The following is a 23,240-nucleotide window of genomic DNA, read 5'->3' as shown; positions in this document are numbered from 1 at the left end:
CCCAGGCCTGTGCGTCAGCGCCTCTCTGCCTTCCAACAAACCCTGAGAAAAAGGCTTGTCGAAAGGATGTCTGTGCTCTGATTGTCAGCCACTAGGAGGAGCGTTTGTTCTGCTGCTTAGCCTGGCTCGGGGACGTGGATCTGAGGGCTGCAGCCATGATCTCTGTGGGTGGTTGATAAAGGTCCTGGCTGTAGGAGTACAGATTGCTAGATTTTTAGGAAAGTTTTGGAACTGTCCTAAAAAAGAGTTAGGAAAGCCAGAAGTTGGGAAGTGGGGTGTTAGAGCTCTCTACTTACGTTGGGTGATCATCAACCTGTTTATCTGCACAGAATCCTAACTGTATGATCACACTGTATTGCTTTCTGCAGGGTTCATGCAACCATTTAGCAAAGGCAGTGCATTGTAAATTGAGAGCTGTGTAAATTGGAAGCTGTTGTCTGTGTGGTCCAAAACATCCCCTGGTTATACGTGGGATAAATCAGGCAGTTCTTCATAGAGCAGCCTGGTCTGATGGGTGGTGACCCTGCGCATAGCAGGGGGGTTGAAACTAGATGATCATTGTAGTCCTTTTCAATCCAGGCCATTCTATGATTGCCGTGGATTTGCTAGCACTGTGTTCCACTCCTGCTGCCACCTCAGTCCCTTTTATTTTCTAGGTGCCCAGGATGTATGTGTGGCAAGGCAGTGAAATCCTTAAGCAAATATTAGCATTTATTCTTGGAATCTTCAGGTTTATTTACTGCATATGTTGAAAATTACAGGTTCTCAGGAACAGAAGCACCTGTGACCCTTTTTAGGTTACTGTCGAGTGGTAACACGGTCACATCTCTTCCATTGCAGATGGATGTACTCCACTTATGTTGGCATCTCTGCGTGTGGGCGGTTCCGACATCAGTGAGGATGATGAAGACGGAGAAGATTCCTCAGCAAACATAATAACAGATTTGATCTATCAAGGTGCCAACCTGCAGGCCCAAACAGACCGCACTGGGGAGATGGCCCTGCACTTAGCTGCCCGTTACTCGAGGGCAGATGCTGCAAAACGTTTGCTGGATGCCGGTGCAGATGCCAATGCACGGGACAACATGGGACGGACCCCTCTGCATGCAGCTGTAGCTGCTGATGCCCAGGGAGTCTTTCAGGTACAGCAATTAAGGAACCCTTTTACAGCAGCTGCTTTGAGCCCCTCTCTTTGAGCCCTTCTCTTGGGTTTCTTCGGAGTCCTTAGTTTTGCTGTGTAGCGTTACTGAAAAAAAATAATCTGTCGTCTTCTGTTGTCCAGATCTTGATCCGTAACAGAGTGACAGACTTGGATGCTCGCATGAATGATGGAACAACCCCTTTAATCCTGGCTGCAAGGCTGGCTGTGGAAGGAATGGTGGCAGAGCTCATTAATTGCCAAGCAGATGTGAATGCTGTAGATGACCACGGTAATGCAGGCGTGATGTTCTGGGCTGCTGAACATTTGTCATGGTGCAAGCTGGGAGGTGTGGGCTTCTGACTGGGGATGCTCAAGTTCTGTAGCTGAAAGGGACACTAGGCACTCCTGTGGACATCCTTCCAGCAGTAATAGACTGCAGGCTGCTGGAAAACGCCTTGGTTAAACAGCTCTGGAAGAGAAGCAGGAGAAATGTAGGGTTGAATGTGCTGGGATTTTCTGTAATACAGACATGGTTATGGATAGGTTATTGAAAAATTAAAAGTCCCATTGCATTTTGATGATGCAGGGAAACGTCACAACGTTAGGATTTCCAAAATATAAACAGGATATGTTCACATGTGTGAACTGTACTGCTCAGTGTACTCTGTCAATCTTGGGTCTTTAAACAGTAGTTAATTGGTTTGTGTCTGAATCTGTTGGGTTTCTCTGCAGGTAAATCTGCTCTTCACTGGGCTGCTGCTGTCAACAATGTGGAAGCAACACTAGTGCTACTGAAAAATGGAGCCAACAGAGACATGCAGGATAACAAGGTATGGTTTGGGTGTGCTTAGCATGGCTATTCTTCCAAACTCAAAGCATCTTGTTGTTGCTGGAAGTAAACTAAACTCAGATTTTCTAACCTGGTGCTCAGTGCAAGTCTTCCAAAATTGGACTGTGACTCTAATTCTCCTCAAATACTGAATGTCCTGCAGAACTTTTGGTTTGGGAGAGCAGTTCTTTCTCATTTGGCTGTGTACTGGGCATCGGTGCTGTTCTGCTGTCATTGCAGAAAAGGAATGCAGTGCAGAATTAGTGTGTGAGAGCACCAGAGTGGAATGCTGCTGGTATAAAGCAGCTAGGTTCTGGTTAGCTGAGGGTCAGATCTGGTGGCACATCCCATCACGTTACCAGAGACCACAGTGCAGGGAGGACATGGGGCAGAAACTCTGCTGTGTGAGAATTGGTCCACACTCTGCAGGCCTCCAGTAACTTTACTGCTGTTAGTTTTTGCTGCATCCTAACCCTTGACTTTTTCCTCTGTAGGGATTCTGTTTTGTATGTGTTGGTCAATGGATTTTAGGGCTACTGGCAAGCTCCAGTTCTTTACTGGACAGTTCTGGGCCTTTGTACTTCTTCTTTATGGAGATCAATGGAAGAAATGCACGAGATGCTTTTACAGTTCCTTGAAGGACTCATGGCAGAACGGTGCTTTTCCTAAAGAAATGGTTTGGTGTGTGTTTATCCCTTCCTGATGGTTTAACCCAGGATGGGTTGTTTTTGGAGGCAGTTAATGAGACAGTACATTAGAGCATGCTTCCTCTTTTTGCCACACTCATTGGAGAGCACTGGGTATGAGTTGGTCCCCCTTGTGATAATGCAACTAAAATCCTTATTTGCATTTTCAGGAGGAGACACCACTCTTCCTTGCCGCTCGGGAAGGCAGTTTTGAAGCAGCCAAAATCTTGCTGGACCATTTTGCCAACCGAGACATCACGGACCACATGGATCGTCTGCCCCGAGATGTGGCCCAGGACCGGATGCACCACGACATCGTGCAGCTTCTCAATGAGTATAACGTAGCACACAGTCCCACTGGGCACCCCGGGGCCATGCTGAACTCTGCCCTCTCCCCGGTCATTTGTGGCCCAAATAGATCCTTTCTCAATCTGAAGCACGCCTCGTTAAGCAAGAAGTCACGAAAACCGAATGCCAAAGGCATCATGCCCACAAATCTCACCAAAGATGCGAAGAGGAGAAGGAAGAAGTCCCTCAGTGAGAGCAAAGGGCAGTTTTCAGAGAGCTCGGTAACCCTGTCACCCGTTGACTCCCTGGAATCTCCCCATGCTTTTGCATCCGAACCGACGTCGTCTCCTGTGATGCCATCGCCAGGGGTGTTACACTCATCACCCAGCTCGCTGCTGACCGCTCCGTCGGTGCAGGCTGCACACAGCATGTCCTTCTCCAACCTCCACGAGATGCAGCCCTTAGGCCGTGGCTCCAGCACCGTGCTCCCATCGGTCAGCCAGCTGCTCTCACAGCACAGAACGACCCCTCCAAACAGCGGGCTCGGCAGGCTCCGGCCGGCCAACGTTTCCACCGAGTGGATGAATCGCATGGAGATGAACGAATCCCAGTACAACGAGATGTTCGGCATGGTGCCGCCGGTCATGCATTCGCACCCCAGTGTTTCTCAGCAGAGCGGTTTGGTTCAAGCCGATACGAAGCACCTGGGAGTGTCCAGGGAGTCTCTGCCCCCTATCATGACTTTCCAGCTGGTTCCCAAGGGTGGCATAAACCAGCAAGCGCTGCCACAGCAGGCCCAGTCCAACTGCGCTCAGAACATGGCTGGCCCTCTTAGCTCCATGTACCAGATATCAGATTTAGCTCAGCTGCCCAGCGCCTCGTTCTCCATGGCTGCCATCCCTCAGCAGGACGGGCAGGTGCCTCAAACAATCCTCCCAGCTTACCACCAGTTCCAGAGCTCGATGGGGAAGTACCCCACGCCTCCGTCGCAGCACAGCTGTTACTCCTCGGCCACAGAACAGACTCCTAGCCACAACCGGCACTTACAAGGGGAGCACCCATACCTGACTCCATCGCCTGAATCTCCAGACCAGTGGTCCAGCTCTTCCCCACACTCTGCTTCTGACTGGTCTGACGTGGCAACCAGTCCTGGTAACAACCAGCGTGGGCCGGCGGCCGCTCACATGCCAGAGCAGCAGAGGAACAACATGCAGGTGTACGCCTGAAGGCTGGCCAAAGTGGAGCCCGACTAAAGTGGACGTCAGAACTCATGAAGGTCTTCCAGGATGGAAATGAAGAACCATTTTAGTATCCAAGAGTCTTAATGAGCCCAGGATTTTCTTTCATCGGAGGGACTGTGGTTGCTGTAGGCTTTTATGCTTTTCTAAGCAGAGAACTGTAGAAGCTGGTGATGGAGAAGACCAGCTGGATCACTTCTAACCAACTGCCATCCACTTTGGGTGTGATTGCTGTCTGCACTGGATTCTCCAGTCTGCTTTTAAATGTGTTCCACCATGTATCTGGGGAGACAGCTCTTCAGCTTAATGCATCTCATGGTTGTTTCTCCTGAAATTTAGCCAAAACCAGCTTTGTATCCTTATTTTGTTACTAGTTTTGTTACCTACATAATCTATCTCTGAAGCACCTTCTACTAGTTCTCCTTGAGTTCAGGCTGCCTTGTTTTGACACAGCTCAGAGCTGCACCCACATTCCTAGAGCCCTCCATCCTGTGGCTCCCCCTGCTCAGCAAGCAAGCCAGACTCTCCAGGCCAGCTGCAGCCTGAGTGACTGCGGCCACCACCTTCTCTCACGCAGCTTCAACTCACTCTGAGAGAACCTTTTTCTTATATGAACCCACTAATGCCCCTTACCATTCTCACTGCCTGCCCCCATGGTATTCCAAGGTTATATATATACATATAGTCTTCTCTTAAGCCTTTTTTTTTTTAATTATCCTCCTGAAAACGCTGGTCTGACCCATCTTCCCCCTGCAGCAGCCTGCAGGTGCATCTCTCCCAAGTTGTATATCTTCCTTGAGACACACCTGACCATGGTGACAAATGACCCCCAGTTGTGCCAGGTGTGTCTGTGACAGCCTTCACGTGCTCCAGGATTGGAAGAGATGCCTGCAAGTAATAGAGGCCTGCTGGGAAGCTCTTGGGATTAGCAGGAGCACCTCAAGACCTAACAGCATCAGCTTCCAACGTTCTTGCACAGCACTCCCTCCCCTCCACCCGAGGGTTGCTGTCTCCTGTCCCACAGACACTGTATGCTGCCTCGCTGGGGTGTTACTGAGCAATATTAAGGACATCATTATATGTCTGCAGTGTTGTCCCTGTGTGACAGGAATAGCGTCTGGCCCTTCTGCAGTGTTTTTTCTGCTTCAGTCCTGTGGCGACACTGCCTTGTGCTGCCCTAGCAACGGGAAGCTGCTGCACTGAGTCCCAAGCAGCCTTCTGGCAGCTGCAACAGGAGCTGGGCCAGCAGTGGAGCAAGTTGCTCACAAACAGCTCTCTAACACAGTTTGGTTCTTGGGTTTGGGGCTGTCCTCTGTCCTCAGCTTCAGCCTGTGTCGCAGTTTCCTCCATGGGACAGCCGTGGCGTTGGTACCGCAGCTCCCCCGTGTTTTTGGAGTTAGAGAAGCAGCTGACCTCAGTGGGACACCGCCACTTCTCCCTTGTCTGCAAGCCAGTGCTTCCCTGAAGGGCTGTAAGCCAGGCAGAATAGCAGTGTACGTTCCTGGGGGTGGTTTGCTTCTGCCTCTTCAGGGGAACCCTTCAGACTCGTGTTCCAAAGAGATCCGGAGGTGGCCGCTCGTGCGTGAGCATCCTACCGTGTACAGTATTTCTCCCACCTTCCTTTCCATTCTAATCCAGCGTAAAGCTTTTTCTTCTTTCCATTCCGCTCAATGGTACATGAAGGCAGGGCCTCAGGAGGAGCGTGTTCCCGGGGCCATGTTTGGGCTGAAGTTTTTACTCTGAAGTTCCTTTTCCCGACACGCACAGCGTTCCCGTCGCACTGGCACAGTGTGCACTGTGAAGTTCTGCTGCAGCTGACTCAGATGTCCGGCAGGGCCCAGCGCTCCCAGGGATCTGTTGAGGTACACGTTTCACTGTGCTTAATGAAGTGTTGCTACATCCGTGCTAAAGAACAAAGGGCCTGCTGGCCCCAAATAACCAAGTGCCTTTTTATGTATGTGGCCACCATTTACAAGATGAGTGCTTTCTGTGGAATGAAGCCAGTTTCGTGCCTGGTGTGTTAATATGATGGCCCTCTGCCTTTTTTTTTTTTTTAACTACTTGTAAAGATAATATCTCCTTAAGGTGGTATTTTAACTCGTAAGTTGTAGAGCAACCATTCACACAGCAGCATTTTCCTATATTAATAATGGAAAATATTTGCTTATTTTTACATTTTTTTTTTATAAAAGTCTTTTATGAAAATAGTTGCTGCAAATTGTATAAGCAATTTTTATCCCCAGAATAAAGAGTACTTGCCCGGCGTCTGCGTGCTGCTGTTTTCATTTGTCCTCTTGGCTGTTGTGACACAACCACTGGATTGCAAAGATAGGATTAGTGAGGCATGCCCTGTGTGGGGCGGCTCTCAGAGCCCTAATGAGAGCGGGCTCGTTAGGACCAGGATGGGAGAAAGCTTTGGAGGCTGAGTGCTCTTTGCCATGGCTCAGCAGCATGCAAACCTCACTGCATAGCTCCCTTTAGCAGAAGGGACCTGGGGCCCTCTGTGTGCTGAGAAGGGGCTTAGCAGCTGTGTGCGTGTTCTGGAGTGGATGGGGAGGAGCATTTTCAGGTCTGGAAAATTTCAGACTTGAGCAATGAGGGAACAAATTGCCGATGGCTCCATTGCTGTGTTTTGAGCAGGGAGCTGCCCCTGCGCCTTCAGCTTAGTGTGTGCTCCCCTGGCGGGTTTTCAGCTGTGGGCTCTGGTGGAGCTGCTCGCTGAATTAAGATGCCCAGGAGGGATAATGAAGCTGCTGGGAGGCATTTTCACTGTTCAAATATTGAACTCTCTCGCTCCTTTCTCTTCCAGCAGAGCCAGCTCAACCAGTAGGAGCATCCAGCAGCTCGCCCCCCTCCCACAGGTTGCCCCACATTTGGGGACTGAGCCCTGCACAGCTGCAGTAGTTGGGGTGCTCAGGCTGAGACCTGCCTCGTCCCCTGCATGCAGTGAGGAGCGGCCTTTGGGAACCTGTTCTGCCGCTTCCAAACAGGCCCGAAGGAACCAGCCAGGCAGGCATCACTGAATGAAAGGAGAACTGTGGGAGCCTCAGGCTCCTTGGGGGTATTTTCATGCTTTTTCATAAGTGGTGCCCTCTTCCCAGGGCCGCCAGAACCAGGCCTGCCTGCACACGCCAGGCTGAGCCACCACAGTGCTCTGGGAACCGTGGGAGAGCCCTGCAGTGGCTCCAGCACGGTGGCACGAAGCTCTGCAGCAAGGGCTGCGACCGGGGGAGCTGATGGACATGGACCAGCAGAGCCTGCGTCAGTGCAGGGTGTGGGGACGGCCACCTGCCCGCTATCTGATGGCGTCCAGCCGCAGGCTGTCCCTGCATCCTGCCGGAAAGGTGCCCAGGCAGATCAAACAAGGGCGGTGCGGGGCTGACGCACTGCAAGCTGGGAGGGGTGCAGGCCTTGCTGGCTGCCACCCCATCCCGTCCCATCCCGCCCCATCCCATCCATCATGCTGCCCACGGCTGGCCTCCCCGAGGCTTGTCCCTGCCACCCCGTGCTATTCCAGATGGGCACCCGGCAGGTGCGAGGCTGGGTTTTGCGTATACACTGCTCTGTTTGCTCTGGTAATTAATGCTAATTGCAGGGGGTTTATTGACCAACTAGGAGAGGTCCTTCCTGTCTTTTCTGGAGAAATGCTGAATGCAAACAGAGCTGAGATCTAGGCTGGTTTCCAGCTGGGTCGGGGGATGTGGGCAGTGAGCCCTAAGATTTTTATGGTGGCAATCATCTGAGCTGTGCAAACAGTGACTCCAGTGAGCATGGGGCTATATAGGGCAGTTCCTCCTGCACCACGGACGCGAGGGGCCGTTATTCTTCCCATCTCCGTGTGCCAGGTGAGGATAGGGCTGCCACCAAGCACAGCCTCGGGGTGTTCAGGGGGATGAGAGCTGCCTTTATGGCACAGGGCACGCTGCAGCCTTGTGGTCTTCAGGCCAACTTTTGTTGCTGTCTCTTGGAGAGGAAGATGAGCTGAGTCTGCAAATGATCCCCAGCACTGGCGATTAGCGCACATAAAGGGGAGCTGCACTGAGGCAGCCGATTGCCTCCCCAGCCTGGCATGGACGCAAGCAGGAGGAACAGTGATGCACAGAGGCCTTGTGGCCTGAGCATCCCTGTCTGCTCATGTCATCACTGCTGCTGCCCCGGGCAGGACAAGCCATGGGTCCCTCGCCCATGCAGGTGGCTGCGCCATCCCCCAAAGCACTGCTGGCAGTGGCGGGGCTGGGTCTGCCCAGGGACTCCGAGCCCTGCCTGAGGCACCTGTTGACACCATGGGATCTTACAGGGGACGCCTGCAGAGGAGAGAAGGATGATGGCAGCCAGGTGTGCCCTTCTGCTGCTGTGCTGCATGATGCTCCTGCAGGTGGTCGGTGAGTCCCGGGGAAATGCTCTTGGCTCGGGGTGGGGGCATGGAGCTGAACCCCTGTCCGTGTATCCCCACCTCTGCCAGGAGCCCGGTACCTGCTGAGCTGCCCTGAAGGCTGGTCCTACTACAAGCTGAACTGCTTCAGGTATTTCTCCCAGCACCGCACCTGGGAGGAGGCAGAGGTAAAGGTGGTCAGGGTGTGCAGCTGGCTGCCCCCAGCTCTGGGTGTGCCGGGGTCCTGCAATGCTCCGCGTCTCCCTGCAGGCGCAGTGCCAGAACACCTACTCTGGAGCCCACCTTGCCTGGGTGGAGGAGCCCAAGGAAGCAGCCACGCTGAGCCAGGTCATCATGTACTACCAGCGCTCGCAGCCTGTCTGGCTGGGCCTCCACTACCTGCGGCAGGTGAGGGGTTGGCAGTACCCATGGGGCTGGGGACAGCGGGGCTGGGCTCCTAACCTTGTGTCCTGCTCAGAGCCGGGACTGGCGCTGGACCCACGGGGAGAAGTACGATGACCTCCCAACGGTTCCTGGGAATGGTGCCCAAGGAGGAAGCTGTGCCCTGCTGACCCGGAGCAGCAGTGAGTGCTCACAGCCCGCGTGCTTCCTTCTCCTATGGGACCCCTTTGGGCAGAGGGGACCTGGGAGCTGCTGCCCCCTCCATGCTGACCCCATGGCACATCTCTCCCATAGGTTTCACCGTGTGGTCCAGTGCTGACTGTGACCGACAGCACCACTTCATCTGCAAGTTCACACCCTCACAATGAGCACGGCCCCGTGCCCCCATGCTCTTCTCACCCCACCTCCGCGCTCATCCCTCTATCTCTCAAAATTACATCTATAAACAGAGAAGCATGTGAGCATGGTGTGCGTCCTGTGCAAAGTCCCCTGCTGTTCTGCCTGCTACTAGTGCATGTGGAGACCTGTGGGGAAAGGAGGGTGTGGGGACAGGTCCCAGGAGTTGCAGGGCTAGGGCAGGTATGCAGGGATGGTGATGTGTGATGAGGGGTCCCTGCGTGGAGACCTGGGAGATGGGAGTGGTTCCCATGAACCTACAGCTCTGAGGGGCTGTGTTGACATCAGCAATGGGGGCCAAAGGTCCCTCGTTGTGTCACTGCAGTGCGGCTCTGTGCATCACGTGTCTGTTTGCTCTGCTGTTTTGGAGATGGCTGTGCCTCCACCCAGCTCATTTTTGTGCCCCGGAGCAGCCATACATGAAGAATGACATGTCCCAGGTGGCATGGGTGGCACAGGGCACTCTCTGATCTGTGCTGGGGGGTCACACAGCACAGTGACAGTGGGCTCTGCTGTCACCATCACCCCCCAGCTCAGCGCCGAGCCGTCACCTGGTGGCACTGAGCCCACCCCAATGCTCAGCCCTGGCTCCACGCATCCCAAAATGCTGGGACACCAGCCGCAGCCATCTCACTGGTTGTGCCCTCCAAATACAGTACTTGCTGCACTGTCCCTGTCGTGTTGGCTGCTGCTCGCTGACCTTTGAGCACCAGTGCTCAATGTGCTGATAAGGGCTGGGGGGGCCGCAGTTGATAAAAGCTGCACACCAAGCCGATCCCTGTGTCTGTCTCTCTGTCCGTCCGTCTGGGCTGAAGATGCTGCGCTTGGTCAGCCGCGCTGCGCGGTGCTGGGGAGCGAGGCGGGGGCTGGCACGGGTACACCCTGCAGCCATGCAGCAGGCATGGTGAGTGCCCAGCTGTGGGGTGGGCAAAGCCTGGGGGCTTCGGGGGGCTGGCAGTCAGCTGGATGCGTGCTGGGGAGCGGGGGACTCTGTGGGGTCAAGGAGCAGGGTGCAAGCGCTTGTGGGGCCCAGGCAGCCTCAGTGGTGCCCAGCACAGGACCCCCACTGCTCCCTTTGCCTCGCAGTCTTTCCAGCACTGCAGCGGCAGCCGGCACAGGCACGTGGCCCAAGGACGTGGGCATCCTCGCACTGGAGGTGTACTTCCCTGCACAATATGTGGAGCAGTCTGAACTGGAGCGCTATGACGGTGTGGAGGCCGGCAAGTACACGCGTGGCCTGGGCCAGCAGCAGATGGGCTTCTGTGCTGCCCACGAGGACATCAACTCGCTGTGCCTGACGGTGGTGCAGAGGCTGGTGGAGCGTGGGCAGCTCTCCTGGGACGCCATTGGCCGCCTGGAGGTGGGCACTGAGACCGTCATCGACAAGTCTAAGGCCGTCAAGACCGTCCTCATGGAGCTCTTCCGCGAGTCAGGCAACACTGATGTGGAGGGCATTGACACCACCAACGCCTGCTATGGCGGCACAGCCTCGCTCTTCAACGCAGCCTCCTGGGTCGAGTCCAGTGCCTGGGACGGTGGGCATGGGGCTGGGGGGTGCCTGAGTGTGGGGGGGGTGTACTGGGGCATGAGGGAAAGATGCTGCCCTACTGTCATCCCTCCACCTTTCTTTCTCACCCATGTAGGCCAGGGGATGGGGATGTGAGTGGTGGGCTGTACTGGGACCACGGGATGGATGGGGATGCCCCACCTACTGTCATCCCTGCTGTCCTCTTGCAGGACGCTACGCTGTGGTAGTGTGTGGGGACATTGCTGTCTACGCAACGGGGAACGCACGGCCCACAGGAGGTGCCGGTGCCATTGCTATGCTGGTGGGACCCAACGCCCCTCTGGTGCTGGAGAGAGGTCAGTGCTCCATGGGGATCTGACTGGCTGTGACTGGGCCAAAGGTGGGGTTGACATGGTGGTTAGGACCCGCGAGCAGATCCCCAACACACAGCTCTCACTTGTGTCCCCAGGTTTGCGGGGAACGCACATGGAGCACGCCTATGACTTCTACAAGCCTGACCTGTCTTCAGAATACCCAGTGGTGGATGGTCCCCTCTCCATCCAGTGCTACCTGCGGGCCCTGGACCGCTGCTACGCCGTGTACCGCAGGAAGGCAGAGAGCCAGTGGCAGCAGGGTGAGGGGTGATGCTGTGGCACTCGGATGGCCGCACATCCCACCCGATGGCGACTGACATTCCTGCTCTGCCTTCCAGCTGGCATCCAGCGGCCTTTCACCCTTGATGACTTCAAGTTCATCATCTTCCACACACCCTTCTGCAAGCTGGTGCAGAAGTCAGTGGGGCGGCTGCTGCTGAACGACTTCCTGGCCGCCCCCAGCCCTGACACGGCTTCTGGACTCTACAAGGGGCTGCAGCCCTTCCGGTGGGTGTCCCTCAGTGCAGTGAGGATGCCTCTGCTCACTTCCCGTGCATGCTTACAGCCCGCCTCTCTCCATGCAGCGGCATGAAGCTGGAGGACACCTACACCAGCAAGGAGGTGGAGAAGGCCTTCCAGACGGCCAGCCAGGAGATCTTCAACCAGAAGACCAAGCCCTCCCTGCTGCTCTCCTCCCGCAATGGCAACATGTACACGCCGTCCATGTATGGCTGCCTGGCCTCGCTCCTGGCTCAGTGAGTCTGCAGCGCTGGCATCAGGGGGTCACCATTTTGAGGGGTCGCCATTTGAGGGTTTGCTGTTTTGGTGGGATGTCATTGTGGAGGACGCCATTTTGGGAATGGCCCAGCTTTCACTTCACTCAGCCCAGTGCTGTCCCCTGGCCAGCGTTTCCATGCCGCCTTGCTGGAGTGCATAAAGCCCTTCTGTCAGTGCTATGGGATGAAAACCCCCTTTTCATGACCAGAGAACGGCCATCCCCCACTGCTGGCTGGGAAGGAGCCATGGGAACAGCCAGGCACGAGGGCGGTGCGACTGCTGTGTCTGTCAGCCCATCCTTGAGCCACTCGCTGCCTCGTGCAGGGCTGCAGTGCCTGGTACGGCCCTGGGACGTGGTGGGGGCAGACACCCGCCCAGCCCCTGCTGTGTCCAACTGTTCCCTGCTTGCTGTCCCCTGCAGCACAGCCTCCCTTATCTCCTCCTGCAATGGTTGCAATTTAATCTGGCCCAGCCTGCCAGGGCCCTCCTGGCTGAGGTGCATCGAGCCCTGTATCTCCTCTAACCCCTCACCTCAAATGGCTGCAGGTGCTCGGCTCAGGACCTGGCCGGCTCCAGGATCGGTGCCTTTTCCTACGGCTCAGGGCTGGCCGCCAGCATGTTCTCCCTCCGTGTCTCGCAAGATGCTGCTCCGGGTGAGTCCCACATCAGGGGCACCGAGAGCCGGGAGGGCACAGATGGGTGGTGTCTCATCCGTGGTCTCCTCACACCAGGCTCCCCCCTGGACAAGCTGCTCTCCAGCCTGGCTGATCTGCCCACCCGCCTGGACGCCCGCAAGCGCGTGGCCCCACAGGACTTTGCCGATATCATGAAGCGGCGGGAGGAGACCCATCACCTGGGTGAGCAGGGCTGGGGGGCACCCTGCTGCCGGGGTCTGGCTGCCCCACTGAGCCTCACGTCCTCTCCCCACAGCCAACCACACTCCGCACGGCTCCCAGGCAGACCTGTTCCCCGGCACCTGGTACTTGGAGCGGGTGGACGACAAGTACCGCCGGCAGTACGCCAGGAAGCCCGTGTAGGGCACAGAGAGGGGCAGCCATCGGGGGGACGTACAGGCACAGGGGTGAATGCAGCCATCCGGGTCCCGGAGCAAGCAGTGTTTTCTGCGAAAACGCAGGCAGTGTGGGGAATAAAGCACGGATGCAAGGGCAATACCTCTGCTCTGGCTCCCTATTGCAAAGCAGTCTACATTACCCAGTGCCATGTATTCCCCTCCTGCCCCTAAACCCATCCTGAATCACCTCCGTGCCAGGTGAGATTTATCCCTGTACACCACATGTGCCTGAGGAGAATGGCACGTATACTCAGGTTGCCTAATGATTTGGATCCAACACAGGTGGCAATACACAATTGCCAGCATCCCCAGGGGATAGCTTCCATGGGTAGAAGTGGGGTGACGTAGGAGGCTCAGCCCATCTTGGAGCACTGCCCAGGCTGTGGCCAGAGGGGACTTCAGCAGGGCAGCAGAGCCTGAAAGACCTTTGCACCCTTGAGCAAAAAGTGCTAGAAGGTGGTGGGGGCAGCACTGGGGATGGAGCCAGGAAGAACAGAGTCTGCAGGAAATGATGTGGAGTTGGGTATGAGCGACATCATCGAGAAGGGTTTAGGGATGGATAGGAAGGACACCACAAGGTAGGGATGCATGGACAAGGCACAGCATGCTCATTCCTGGATGCTTTATTGAGCACGATGCTCCCCCAGGTGCTGGAGGCTCCAGGTCCTTCCCTGTCAAGGGGCGGCTACAGGTGGAGCTGGAAGACTTCTGTAGTGCATGGCTTCAGGCCAGCAAGCTCAGACAGTGGGGCTGAGAGCCCGGCTATGCTCCACTGCTCCCCCGACACTGCACTGGAGCTGTGGTAGGACTGGAGCTGGATCCCTGTTTTCCCCAGCAGCCCTGGGCAGGAGGAAAGAGGTCAGAACTGCAGCCTGTTTTCTGGTACCTGGACCCCACAGTGGTGTAGGATCATGAATAGCAGGGCTCTGCCTACCCTGAATCCCCTCTATGATGTTCTTCCTTTCCTTTGCCCCAAGTCATACAACTGTGAAATCATTACAGTTGCAAAGACCTCTCAGATCCCCAAGTCTAACCCCAGCCCACCTCTACCATGTCCCTCACTGCCACAATTCCATGGTTCTTGAACACCTCCAGGGACGGTGACCCCACCAACCCCTGGGCAGCCAGTGCCACTGCATTACCAATTCCCCAGCCCTGTAACCAAACCACCCCTCCTGTCTCTGCACACAATGCCCTGTCAGCATTGTCTTCCTTTTGACTCCAGGCTGATTGTGGAGATCCCTCCAGCTGTTCCTTTGCTTGTGGTGACACCAGAAGCTTACCAGCGAGTGTGGGCAGCGTGTTTGTTTCAGATGTTTTGGCTCTGTAGATAAGGAGAGGGCCCACCAGTGGTGCCGGCTGCTTGAAGGTGACCCCGTTGAGCTCCCGCAGCACCGGAGTGCTGCCCTGCACTGTTCCTGTTACCCGGTGCGGGGTGCCCTGCAAAGCCACCTGCAGCAAGCCCTCAGGCTCAGTGCATGTGTCACCATGGGAGGCTGTGACCTGGTGGGGGGAGATGGCCACTCAGCACCTGCATCCTACAGGGATGTCCCCTGAGGGCACAGTGCCCTGTGGGCTTATACCAAGGAAGGATAGGATGTGGTGGCATTGGGCTGACACTCTGTGTACCTTCAGGCCAGCCTCCTGGGCCAGCAGCATGGCATTTACCAGGGTCGCCTCCTTCTTTCCTCCAGCCAGCATGCCTGAGACCACAGCAGGTGCCAGGTAGCTGCTGGCATCCTTCAGGGGGGCTCCTGGGATCAGTACTGTGATCAGCTCATGTCCATCTGTATTCCCACTATCCCATCCATCCCACGAATGGGATGACTCCTTCATCCCATCACCCAACCACCTCCTGCCTTCTGACCCAGTGCATCCCCTTGGGTCCCTGTGCTGGAGCACACCTGCCCACCTCTCACCTAGGGTGCAGACCTGCACATTGCCCGTCGCTTGCTTGGCCAGGCCATGCAGCACCATGCCCAGTGCCCTGGCCACGGTGATCCAGGGTTTGGTCTGGGGCGCAAAGGCTTTGCTCAGCACCTGCCCATTGACCTGAGAGGAGAAGCGGGATGAGCAGTGGGGATCTATCACTCGTGGGGTCTCTGAGGTGCACCAGGGGACTCACCACGCCGACCAGCCCCTTTCCAGTGGCCATGTCCACTATCTGCATGGCAATCTCCTTGCCGCAGCGGCTCTGTGCCTCCCGGGTGCTGGCACCCAGGTGTGGGCAGCAGATGACATTGGGGTGGTCCACCAGGTCCCGGTCCTTTGGGGGCTCCTGCACACAGCCCTGGTCTCAGCCCCGTGCCATCCTGGGGGCTGCCTAGCCCAGTTTGGGTGATGGCCTCAGGGGGACCCCTCTCACCTGTGTGAAGACATCGAGGGCGGCCCCTCCGCACTGCCCTGAGCGCAGTGCCCGCAGCAGTGCTCCTTCATCCACGATGCCACCCCGGGCACAGTTCACCACTTGCACACCACGGCGGCACTTGGCAAAGGTGCTGTCATTCAGCAGCCCTGCAGGGAGCACCATCAGGGATGGGGATACGGGGGAAGCCCCAGAGCACCCCCAGACTCCCAGATCACCCTACCCGTAGTGGAGGGCAGCAGTGGTGTGTGCACTGTGATGAAGTCACAGCGGGGCCAGATCTGCTCCAGCGGAAGCTGCTCCACGCCGAACGCAGCTGAGGTCTCGGGGGTGATGATGGGGTCATAGCCGATGGTCTGGGGCAGAGCAGGGGCTCACAGCTGTACCCAGCCTGCTCCCCACCACTGCCCCTTGCCCTGCTGCTCACCTTCATGCCAAAAGCCTGCATCCGTGTGGCTACCTCCCTGCCGATGCGGCCCAGCCCCAGCACGCCTAGTGTCTTCCCGTTCAGCTCCATGCCCATGTACTGAGGGGCGAGGAGAGCAGTGAGCAAGCAGGGGCCTCCCAGCACGCACCCGCCCAGGCACTGCACCTGCCCCATACCTTCTTTCTGTCCCATTTGCCTTCTTTCATAGATGCAGCTGCTTGTGGGATCTGCCTGCAAGAGGGGGGCACAGTCTGTGCAGGGCTGGGGGCTGTGGGATGGATACCCCACCCCGTACAGCCCTGCACTCACCTGGCCAAGCACAGGATCATGCCGCAGGTGAGCTCTGCAGCACTGAGGCTGTTCCCGGTGGGTGTGCTGGGGACAGGGAGTGGGGTCACCATGTGACCTCCCCATAGGGATAGAGACCCGCAGGGAGGCTGAGCACTGTGCTGACCCCCCAGCCCCGTGCCAGCAGGATGTCTCCTTTCTGGCTGTGGGTCCCACTCTTACTTCATCACCAGCACTCCCTTCCTGGTGGCTGCCTCCACGTCCACATTGTCAACACCGGTGCCTGCTCTGCCGACCACCTGCAGCCTGCCCGCCGCCTCCAGCACGTCAGCGCTGACTTTGGTGGCCGAGCGGACGATGAGCCCATCACAGTCCTGCAGGGACAGACAGCACACATCTGTCAGGGCTGGGCTGTGGGGATGGCAGGCAGGGTGGGTGGTGTGGGAAGAGCCGCAGGCCTGGGGCTGGGATCAGCAGTGTGAAAGCAACCAGGATTCTTGCATCAGACACAGGAGGCGGGGACGTGACCCACTGGGCGAGGGGGCTTCCAGCCTCCCACCGTTCTGCAGTGTTCCATGATGTCGCCACTGTGTGCTTGTGGTGTACCCACTCATTCCACTGGGACAGACAGACAGACACTGTGCCCATTTGGCGCCCACCTGTGCCCACCCGTTGCCACCAGCCCAGGGCTCTGAGCCATAAGCAGACCCCAGCTTGCTCACCCGGATCTCCTGCAGCAGCTCCTCTTTGCTCAGCCCGGGCTTCTCCAGCACCTGGATACCCCCCGCCTGCAGGATGTCCCTGCAGCAGGGGTCCAGGCTGTCGCTGATAAGCACTTTCTGCAGCTTGGTAAAGGCCATCGCTTGGTGTTGGGCTGTTGGGGCTGTCGGGGGTCCGTGCCCACTGTCTGTCCGCACAGCTCCGGCCAAAGAGGTTGCTGAGCGCTGCCCACCGCACTAAATGGGCTGCCGGCGGGGCATGTTTTGCGGGCTGCTCTCTTGCCTCATTGGATCCCATTTCCATAATCCCACCTCTTTTCCCTCCTCTCCCCATCGCCGCTGGGTGGCTGCGAGCCCAGGATCCCAGCCCCCCTAGGCCCCCCCGAGCCCCTCACCCTCAGCAGCTATGATGGCGGAGTGGGGAGACCAACAGGGCCCCCAAAGCATCGAGCACCCCCTCAACCCACGTACCTCCCACTCCACTGCCGTGCCTCAGTTTCCCCACCACAGGGAGGTGGTGGCAAACCGCCGCACTGCCCCAGCACTGCGCCCACCATTGAGCAATGCCCCGATAAGCGCTGGGGGCACGGGGCCAGCCCTGTCACCGGCTCCCAATTGCACGGAGTGCACGGGAGACGCCCAGCAAACGCCCTCCATGGGGTGGGAGCCAGGTGGCTGTGCAGGTGACCTCGTGGGGAAAGCGCTGACCCTGGAGGGGGGCAGCATGGATTGTGGCAGGGGGAATAGGGAGGAACAGAGAGCGTCCCCTTTGTCATGGAGACAACACCTCAGGATGTGAGCAGTGCAGGGCACGCTCACTGCAGGCTGTGTGCACCGTGGCACCATGCGCACCCCACCGCAGCTGCAGCCAGGGAACAACCGTGACGCCAAAGGGAGGAAAGTCCGGGGCAGTTGGCATGGGATGAGAGGTGGGGTCAAGGCTGGGGTTGGACACATCCCGCAGCAAGACCCCGTGCTGCCCCTTGGAGGGGCTGCAGACCCATTGCCGGGGCACGGTTTCCCCATGCGCAGCATATGCTGGGGGCATTCAGGGCAGGATGTGTGGATGGAGGCCCCGCTCCAGTGCCTTGGCACAGCTCCACGCCTGGCCCTGGCCCCTATTAACCATTAAGATCGAGCTCAAGGCGCCCGCCAAGTCTGGGACAGCACCATCTGGGTGTCACTTTCTGGTGGCTCCCACACCATGCGTCCCCCCCGCATCTGTGGGGACAAGCAGGGAACACCCCTCGCAGCGGGCGGGGGCTCTTTGCTGAGCCCAGCCCCCGCAGACCCTGTCCCATGCGATCACTCGAGGCCATGACCAAGGTACCGCCGCAGTGCAATGCGTGCAGCTTTCCCCAGGCAGTTGGTGCCCTCTCCTGGGCAGCAGAGCAGGAGTTGCACCTCGCAGCTCTTGCAGGGACATGAGGAGAGCGATGAAGGTACCCATTGGTGTGTCCCCACGACCTCATGGAGAGACCAGAACGCAGTCCCCAAGTCCCATATAACACCCTCAGAGTGGTGGGCACCTCTAATATGGCACTTGGTGACGTTGATGGCAACTAGACCACGACCTGGATGAGGTCCCGGGGACTACAGAGGGTTGGTACCCCTACTGCTAAATCCCACTGCTGGGGTCCCGGGTGGTCTCTGCATGAAGGCACCAACAAGGTGGCAGCCGTGGGTTTGGGATGGAGGAGAGCAATTTGGGGTTCCTGCATGGTGAGGGGCCCTGGGACAGTGGGGAGAGGGCAGGGGTGGTACCAGGAAAGGGCATTAGGGATGTTCCAGGGGGTCCTTGGGTCAGGATAGGAGTGGCAGAGAAAGGGTAAAGGTGCTTTGAGGGCAGGAGGTCGGGTTGCTGCCGGCGGAGGCACCAGGAGACGGAGACGGCTGACGGAGGGAGGGAGGGATGGAGCGCGAGGGAAGGATGGAGGCAGGGACGAGGAAGAGGAGGCGGAGGAGGAGGGATGCAGCGGCGGGCGGAGCCGCCCGGTGCCGCAGAGCCGCCTCCCCGGCGCACGCTGGGGCGGCCCGGCGTTGCCCGCGGAGCCCCCCGGTGCCCCCGGTGCGGCGGGGCCCGGCGCGGTGCAGCCCGCAGGCGGACGAGAGGATGCGAGCCCCGAGGCGGAGGTGAGCGGCGGTGAGGGAGGTACGCGGGGGATGCGACGGTGATGAGGGACCGGGACACGCGTGGGGCCGCGAGTGGAGGATCCCGGCGCCGGGATACGGTTTGCTGCCCCGGGGCTGCGTGGTGCCGGCGCTGCCCATCCGAGAGCCCGTCACGGCGAGTCTGAGCCGGCGCGCCGTGGGGACGCACGGTGCCGGGGCATGCCGTAGGGACCAGCGGGTGCTTTGCCGCGCGATGGGACGGGGCCGTCCGGCGCTGCGGGGCCGAGCCGGGGCTGACCCCGGCACGCAGGGTGGGGGTTGCTGGTGTCCCTGCTGGAAGGCCGAGGGTGGGGAGGTGGTGCGGGAGTGGAGCCGGCCCCATCTCCCCCGGCTCTTGCATCCTCCCTGCTCTTCCATCTCGTGCCCGTCCCCGCATCCAGCCTCAGTCCGTGCCCGCTCCGCACCAGGAGCCGACCCGCCCAGCAGTCTGGGTACCGCCGGCTCCGCTCCCCCCGTCCCGCCGCGCTCAATGGGGGCCTTGTGCTGGGCCGTGACCGCAGGCGGATAGCTGCACGCAGCCACAGGCGCACACAGCACCGGCCCCACCTCCCACGGTGGCCTCGTTGAGACATCCCTGCCACGAGGCAGCGGGCAGAGCCGTGCCACGTTCTGCATCCCGGCCTCACCTGGCCTTGCCGGGTGTGCAGGCGGCTCTGCGGGCAGCCGTCCATCCATTCTCCATCTGCCCACCCGTGGGAGCTGATCCAGCTGCAGGAGGTGAGTCGCCGGTTCATTGCGGTGGTGGGCACCTGGGGGATGCTCTCCCACGGGGGCCACGGCTGCTGCCCTCTGACCTCACCTTGGTGACACCGCAGGGCTGGTCTCAGTGTCAGGGTGGCTATGGTGGCCCCAAGCTGTTCCTCAGTGCTGTGAGTCAGCGGGTGCTATGAGTCAGGGCCGTGTGGTAACCCTCGTGCCAGCAGGGCTGTGGAGCCATGGGCACATTCATGTTTTGTCACCCACGTGTGCCATGCTGCACCTCATTGGGTATGGTGTTTGCTAGGGCACGGTGCCATGGGCATCATGCCCACTGGACACCAGGCTTGTGGGTATGGTGCGTCTTGGGGTGCTGTGTCTCAGTGTTGTGTTTCTGGGTACCGTGTCTCTTTGGTCTTCTTGCTTTCCTGGATATTGTGCTTTTGGATATTGAGTCTCTGGATCCAGTGCTTCCTTGGGTATGGTGTGTCTTGGTGTGCCTTGACTCTGGGCGTCGTGTCTTCTTGAGCATTTTACCTCCAGGTTCTTGCCTTCTCTGCTATCACGTCTCCAAATACTGTGCCTCCTTGGACATATTGCTTCTGGGCACTGGGTCTCCTTGGGTGTCATGCTTCTGGGTATCATGCTTCCTTGGATATTGTGCCTTTGGGTATGGTGGGCTTTGGGCACCATGCTTTACCCCCTTAGGTCATTGCACTCGACTGTCTCCTCCTGGCAGGCGGCTGCTGCAAGGGCCATGGCACCACGTGGCTGCTGCCAGGCTAAGGGCAGAAGACTGCACTCATGGGGGGCCCACTGCCTTCTGGGGAACTCCACCAAAAAGCTTTGGACTCAGAAAAACAAACAAACAAACAAAAAAAAAAAAAAAAAAAAAAAAAAAAAAAAAACCCACCCAGATTATTTTGTTTTAAGGAAAAAAAAAAAAATCTGTTTTCTTTTTTCCCAATCCTGAAATGACTCACACTTCCATGCTGAAAATAAACCTGATGGCGGCTGCTGTTACCAGTGGGTGAGCTGCAGTCAGGCGGGCAGCAGGGCACGCTGTGCCTGGGGCTGCTGGGGGGGCTGTGAGAAGGAGGGGAGCAGCTGTCCCTGAGCACCCAGCATGGCCCCTGCAGCCCTTCTCCCCAGCCTCCAGGGAGAACATAGAGGGGGGCTGTTGGGGGGCTCAGGTGTCCGTGCTGCCTGCTGGGGGGGTCAGGGCTGCTAATGGGGCTAAAGTGCTCCCAAGTGGGCACCGCCATCTGCATGGCCCTCTGGGCACTGTGAGTGGACGTGTCCCACGTGCGCCAGCACTCGTGTGCATGCATGTTGCCCCCGTGCACACCCATGCTTTGGTGTGACATTTGGTTTGATCAGATCTCCGCCTCTCCAAAGCTGTTGTGCTGCACAGCAAATGGGTGAAATTCCCCCCCAAGGACCTCTGTGTAACACGGGGCTGCTCTCCTCTCCGCAGGGACCCCAGCTGCAGTGACGTCCCCACAGTCAGCCCCCTGACAGGAAGGGACGCCATGTCCCACGGGGACACCCCAATGGAAGGGCTGTGGGGTGACTGTGACGAAGACCCCGAACCGGGGGGCACTCTGCACCCCCCACCCGCTCAGCCCCATCCCAGTCCCACGGTGCAAACGTGTCCCCTGAGGGACCCAGAGGAGGGTCCCCTCGCCCAGACGCAGACCCTGCGGGACTTCGAGAAGGTGACCGCTGCCGGGGCCGGGGGGGTGCTCGCGGGACGCGTCTGTTGGCCCCAGGAGGGGATGGGACAGCCGGTGCCGTCCCCGTGGGGCACCGCGCTCCCCCTCACCGCCCTCCTGGCTGACGTCCGGGGGGCCACCCGGGGCTCGGGTTTCACCACTTGTCTGTCCCCACAAATAGCACCGGGAGGGGAAAAAATAGGAAGGGGCCTTGGCGAGGGCACCCGTCCCAGAGCTGCGTGCGGGCAGGGAGCCGTGGGCTCGGTGCCGCCATGTGAGGGGTGCCGGGATGCCCCCCCCATGGAGCACCAGCCATGGCTAACGGGTACCGCACACTGTCCCAGCACCTCAACGACCTCAAGAAGGAGAACTTCAGCCTCAAACTCCGCATTTACTTCCTGGAGGAGCGTGTGCAGCAGAAGGGAGAGGGCAGCCGGGACGATGTCTACCGGCGGGTGAGCGCGCCTGTGGGGACAGGGATGGGGCAGGTGCTACCGGATGGGATATCCCTCCAATGCTGTCCCTTTGGGGATGGGGGCATGCAGCTGCCAGTACGGGTCAGGGATCCCAGTGAGTGGTTGAGCTGGGGGGAGTTTGCCTCTCACTGCCTTTCACTGGAGCAGGAAAATGGGATGGGGAGAGCAGGATCTTCCCTGCTGGTAGAGACCCCTGTGCCCCGTTACAATGACGGACACCCCATGCCTGTGCCTCATCACGTGGGGTTCACCCCGTGTTCGTGCTCCATCACACAGGGGGGAGACCCCATATCTGTGCCCTGAAATGGGGCTATCAGCAGCAGGAAGCCAGCATGATAAACAACCTAACTGCTGCAACAGCCGTCCTGGGTGGGTGGGTCCCTGCTGACAGCGGGCATCCCCAGCTTGGTATGGGGACAAAAAGCACCCAGCACCCTGCTGTGGGGCAAGGGGTGTGCCCCCTCACTGCCTTCAAAGCGCACAGGGAGCAGTGTGGGGTCTGGGTGCTGTGTGGGGCCTGGATGTGGTGTAGGGCCTTGGGGCGTGTGTGCACAGTGCCAGCTCCATCCCTCCTGCCCTGCAGAACATCGAGCTGAAGGTGGAGGTGGAGAGCCTGAAGCGGGAGCTGCAGGAGAAGCAGCAGGCGCTGGACAAAACCTGGTGAGCACTGGGACAAGCAAGGAGGGTGGCTGGTGGGGCTCTGCTTACGGCCCTGACACCAGCCAAAAATAAAGGGCAGCACCTGTCTGCCGGGGGAGGGTGAGGCTGAGCCCTGCTGTGCATGCCATGGTGCTGTGCCATGCCATGTGACACTGTGCCATGCTGTGTAACATTGTGCCATGCCATGTGATGCTGTGCTGTGCCATGTGACATTGTGCCATGCTGTGTGACATTGTGCCATGCCATGTGATGCTATGCCATGCCGTGCGATGCTGTGCCATGCCATGTGACATTGTGCCATGCCATGCCATGATGCTGTGCCATGCCATGACTCTGTGCCATGCCATGCCTGGCAGGGTGGCTGCAGAGAACCAGACAAACCGCAGCGAGGCTGCACTCAGGCAGCATTATGAGGAGCGTCAGCGGGAGTCAGAACATGTCTACGAGCTGCTGGAGAACAAGATCCAGCTCCTGCAGGAGGTGAGCAGCAGGCCGTGGTGGGGTCAGGGGGAGTGGGGCCACATGGAACTCAGCTATGTGCGCTGTGCAGGAGGCCAGGCTGGCCCGTAGCGAGGCAGAGCAGGCCACTGCGCTGGCCAAGGCCGAGGCACAGCGGTGCCAGGAGCTGGTGGCCAAGCTG

The 23,240-nt window shown here is 58.5% G+C and overlaps 4 protein-coding genes across 4 annotated transcripts in view; 3 read left to right on the top strand and 1 right to left on the bottom strand.

The window, feature by feature from the left end:
- NOTCH2 (notch receptor 2) overlaps positions 1–6,445 on the top strand; it is an 80,320-nt gene extending 73,875 nt beyond the window's left edge. Inside the window, exons 30-33 of the mRNA XM_042873388.1 lie at positions 841–1,142; positions 1,283–1,430; positions 1,874–1,971; positions 2,827–6,445. Of these exons, the coding sequence (XP_042729322.1) occupies positions 841–1,142; positions 1,283–1,430; positions 1,874–1,971; positions 2,827–4,170 (1,892 nt within the window). The 3' untranslated portion in view covers positions 4,171–6,445. The remainder of the gene's footprint in view (positions 1–840; positions 1,143–1,282; positions 1,431–1,873; positions 1,972–2,826) is intronic.
- A 2,038-nt stretch (positions 6,446–8,483) lies between these two features.
- On the top strand, positions 8,484–10,028 carry REG4 (regenerating family member 4). The gene is made up of 5 exons (XM_042873623.1): positions 8,484–8,564; positions 8,645–8,742; positions 8,825–8,962; positions 9,033–9,138; positions 9,251–10,028. The coding sequence occupies exons 1-5, from the start codon at positions 8,504–8,506 to the stop codon at positions 9,322–9,324; spliced, it is 477 nt and encodes a 158-aa protein (XP_042729557.1). The 5' UTR covers positions 8,484–8,503; the 3' UTR covers positions 9,325–10,028.
- Positions 10,029–10,123: 95 nt separating this feature from the next.
- On the top strand, positions 10,124–13,180 carry HMGCS2 (3-hydroxy-3-methylglutaryl-CoA synthase 2). The gene is made up of 9 exons (XM_042873622.1): positions 10,124–10,256; positions 10,439–10,887; positions 11,090–11,215; positions 11,329–11,493; positions 11,572–11,740; positions 11,818–11,988; positions 12,557–12,663; positions 12,742–12,867; positions 12,941–13,180. The coding sequence occupies exons 1-9, from the start codon at positions 10,168–10,170 to the stop codon at positions 13,045–13,047; spliced, it is 1,509 nt and encodes a 502-aa protein (XP_042729556.1). The 5' UTR covers positions 10,124–10,167; the 3' UTR covers positions 13,048–13,180.
- Positions 13,181–13,689: 509 nt separating this feature from the next.
- Positions 13,690–17,396, bottom strand: PHGDH (phosphoglycerate dehydrogenase). Its single transcript, XM_042873675.1, has 13 exons — positions 17,353–17,396; positions 16,885–17,127; positions 16,385–16,536; positions 16,184–16,249; positions 16,051–16,105; positions 15,875–15,973; positions 15,671–15,803; positions 15,448–15,596; positions 15,208–15,360; positions 15,002–15,134; positions 14,712–14,836; positions 14,366–14,585; positions 13,690–13,922 (listed from the first exon to the last, which is right to left on the bottom strand). Exons 2-13 carry the CDS (start codon positions 17,020–17,022, stop codon positions 13,768–13,770), a joined length of 1,578 nt encoding a protein of 525 aa, XP_042729609.1. The 5' UTR covers positions 17,023–17,127; positions 17,353–17,396; the 3' UTR covers positions 13,690–13,767.
- Positions 17,397–23,240: the final 5,844 nt, after the last annotated feature.

This window comes from Lagopus leucura, unplaced genomic scaffold (genome assembly GCF_019238085.1).
Source record: "Lagopus leucura isolate 7727_CA_CO unplaced genomic scaffold, USGS_WTPT01 Super-Scaffold_100009, whole genome shotgun sequence".
Classification (NCBI taxonomy): Eukaryota; Metazoa; Chordata; class Aves; order Galliformes; family Phasianidae; genus Lagopus; species Lagopus leucura.
This window is presented reverse-complemented; position numbering and strand designations above follow the sequence as displayed.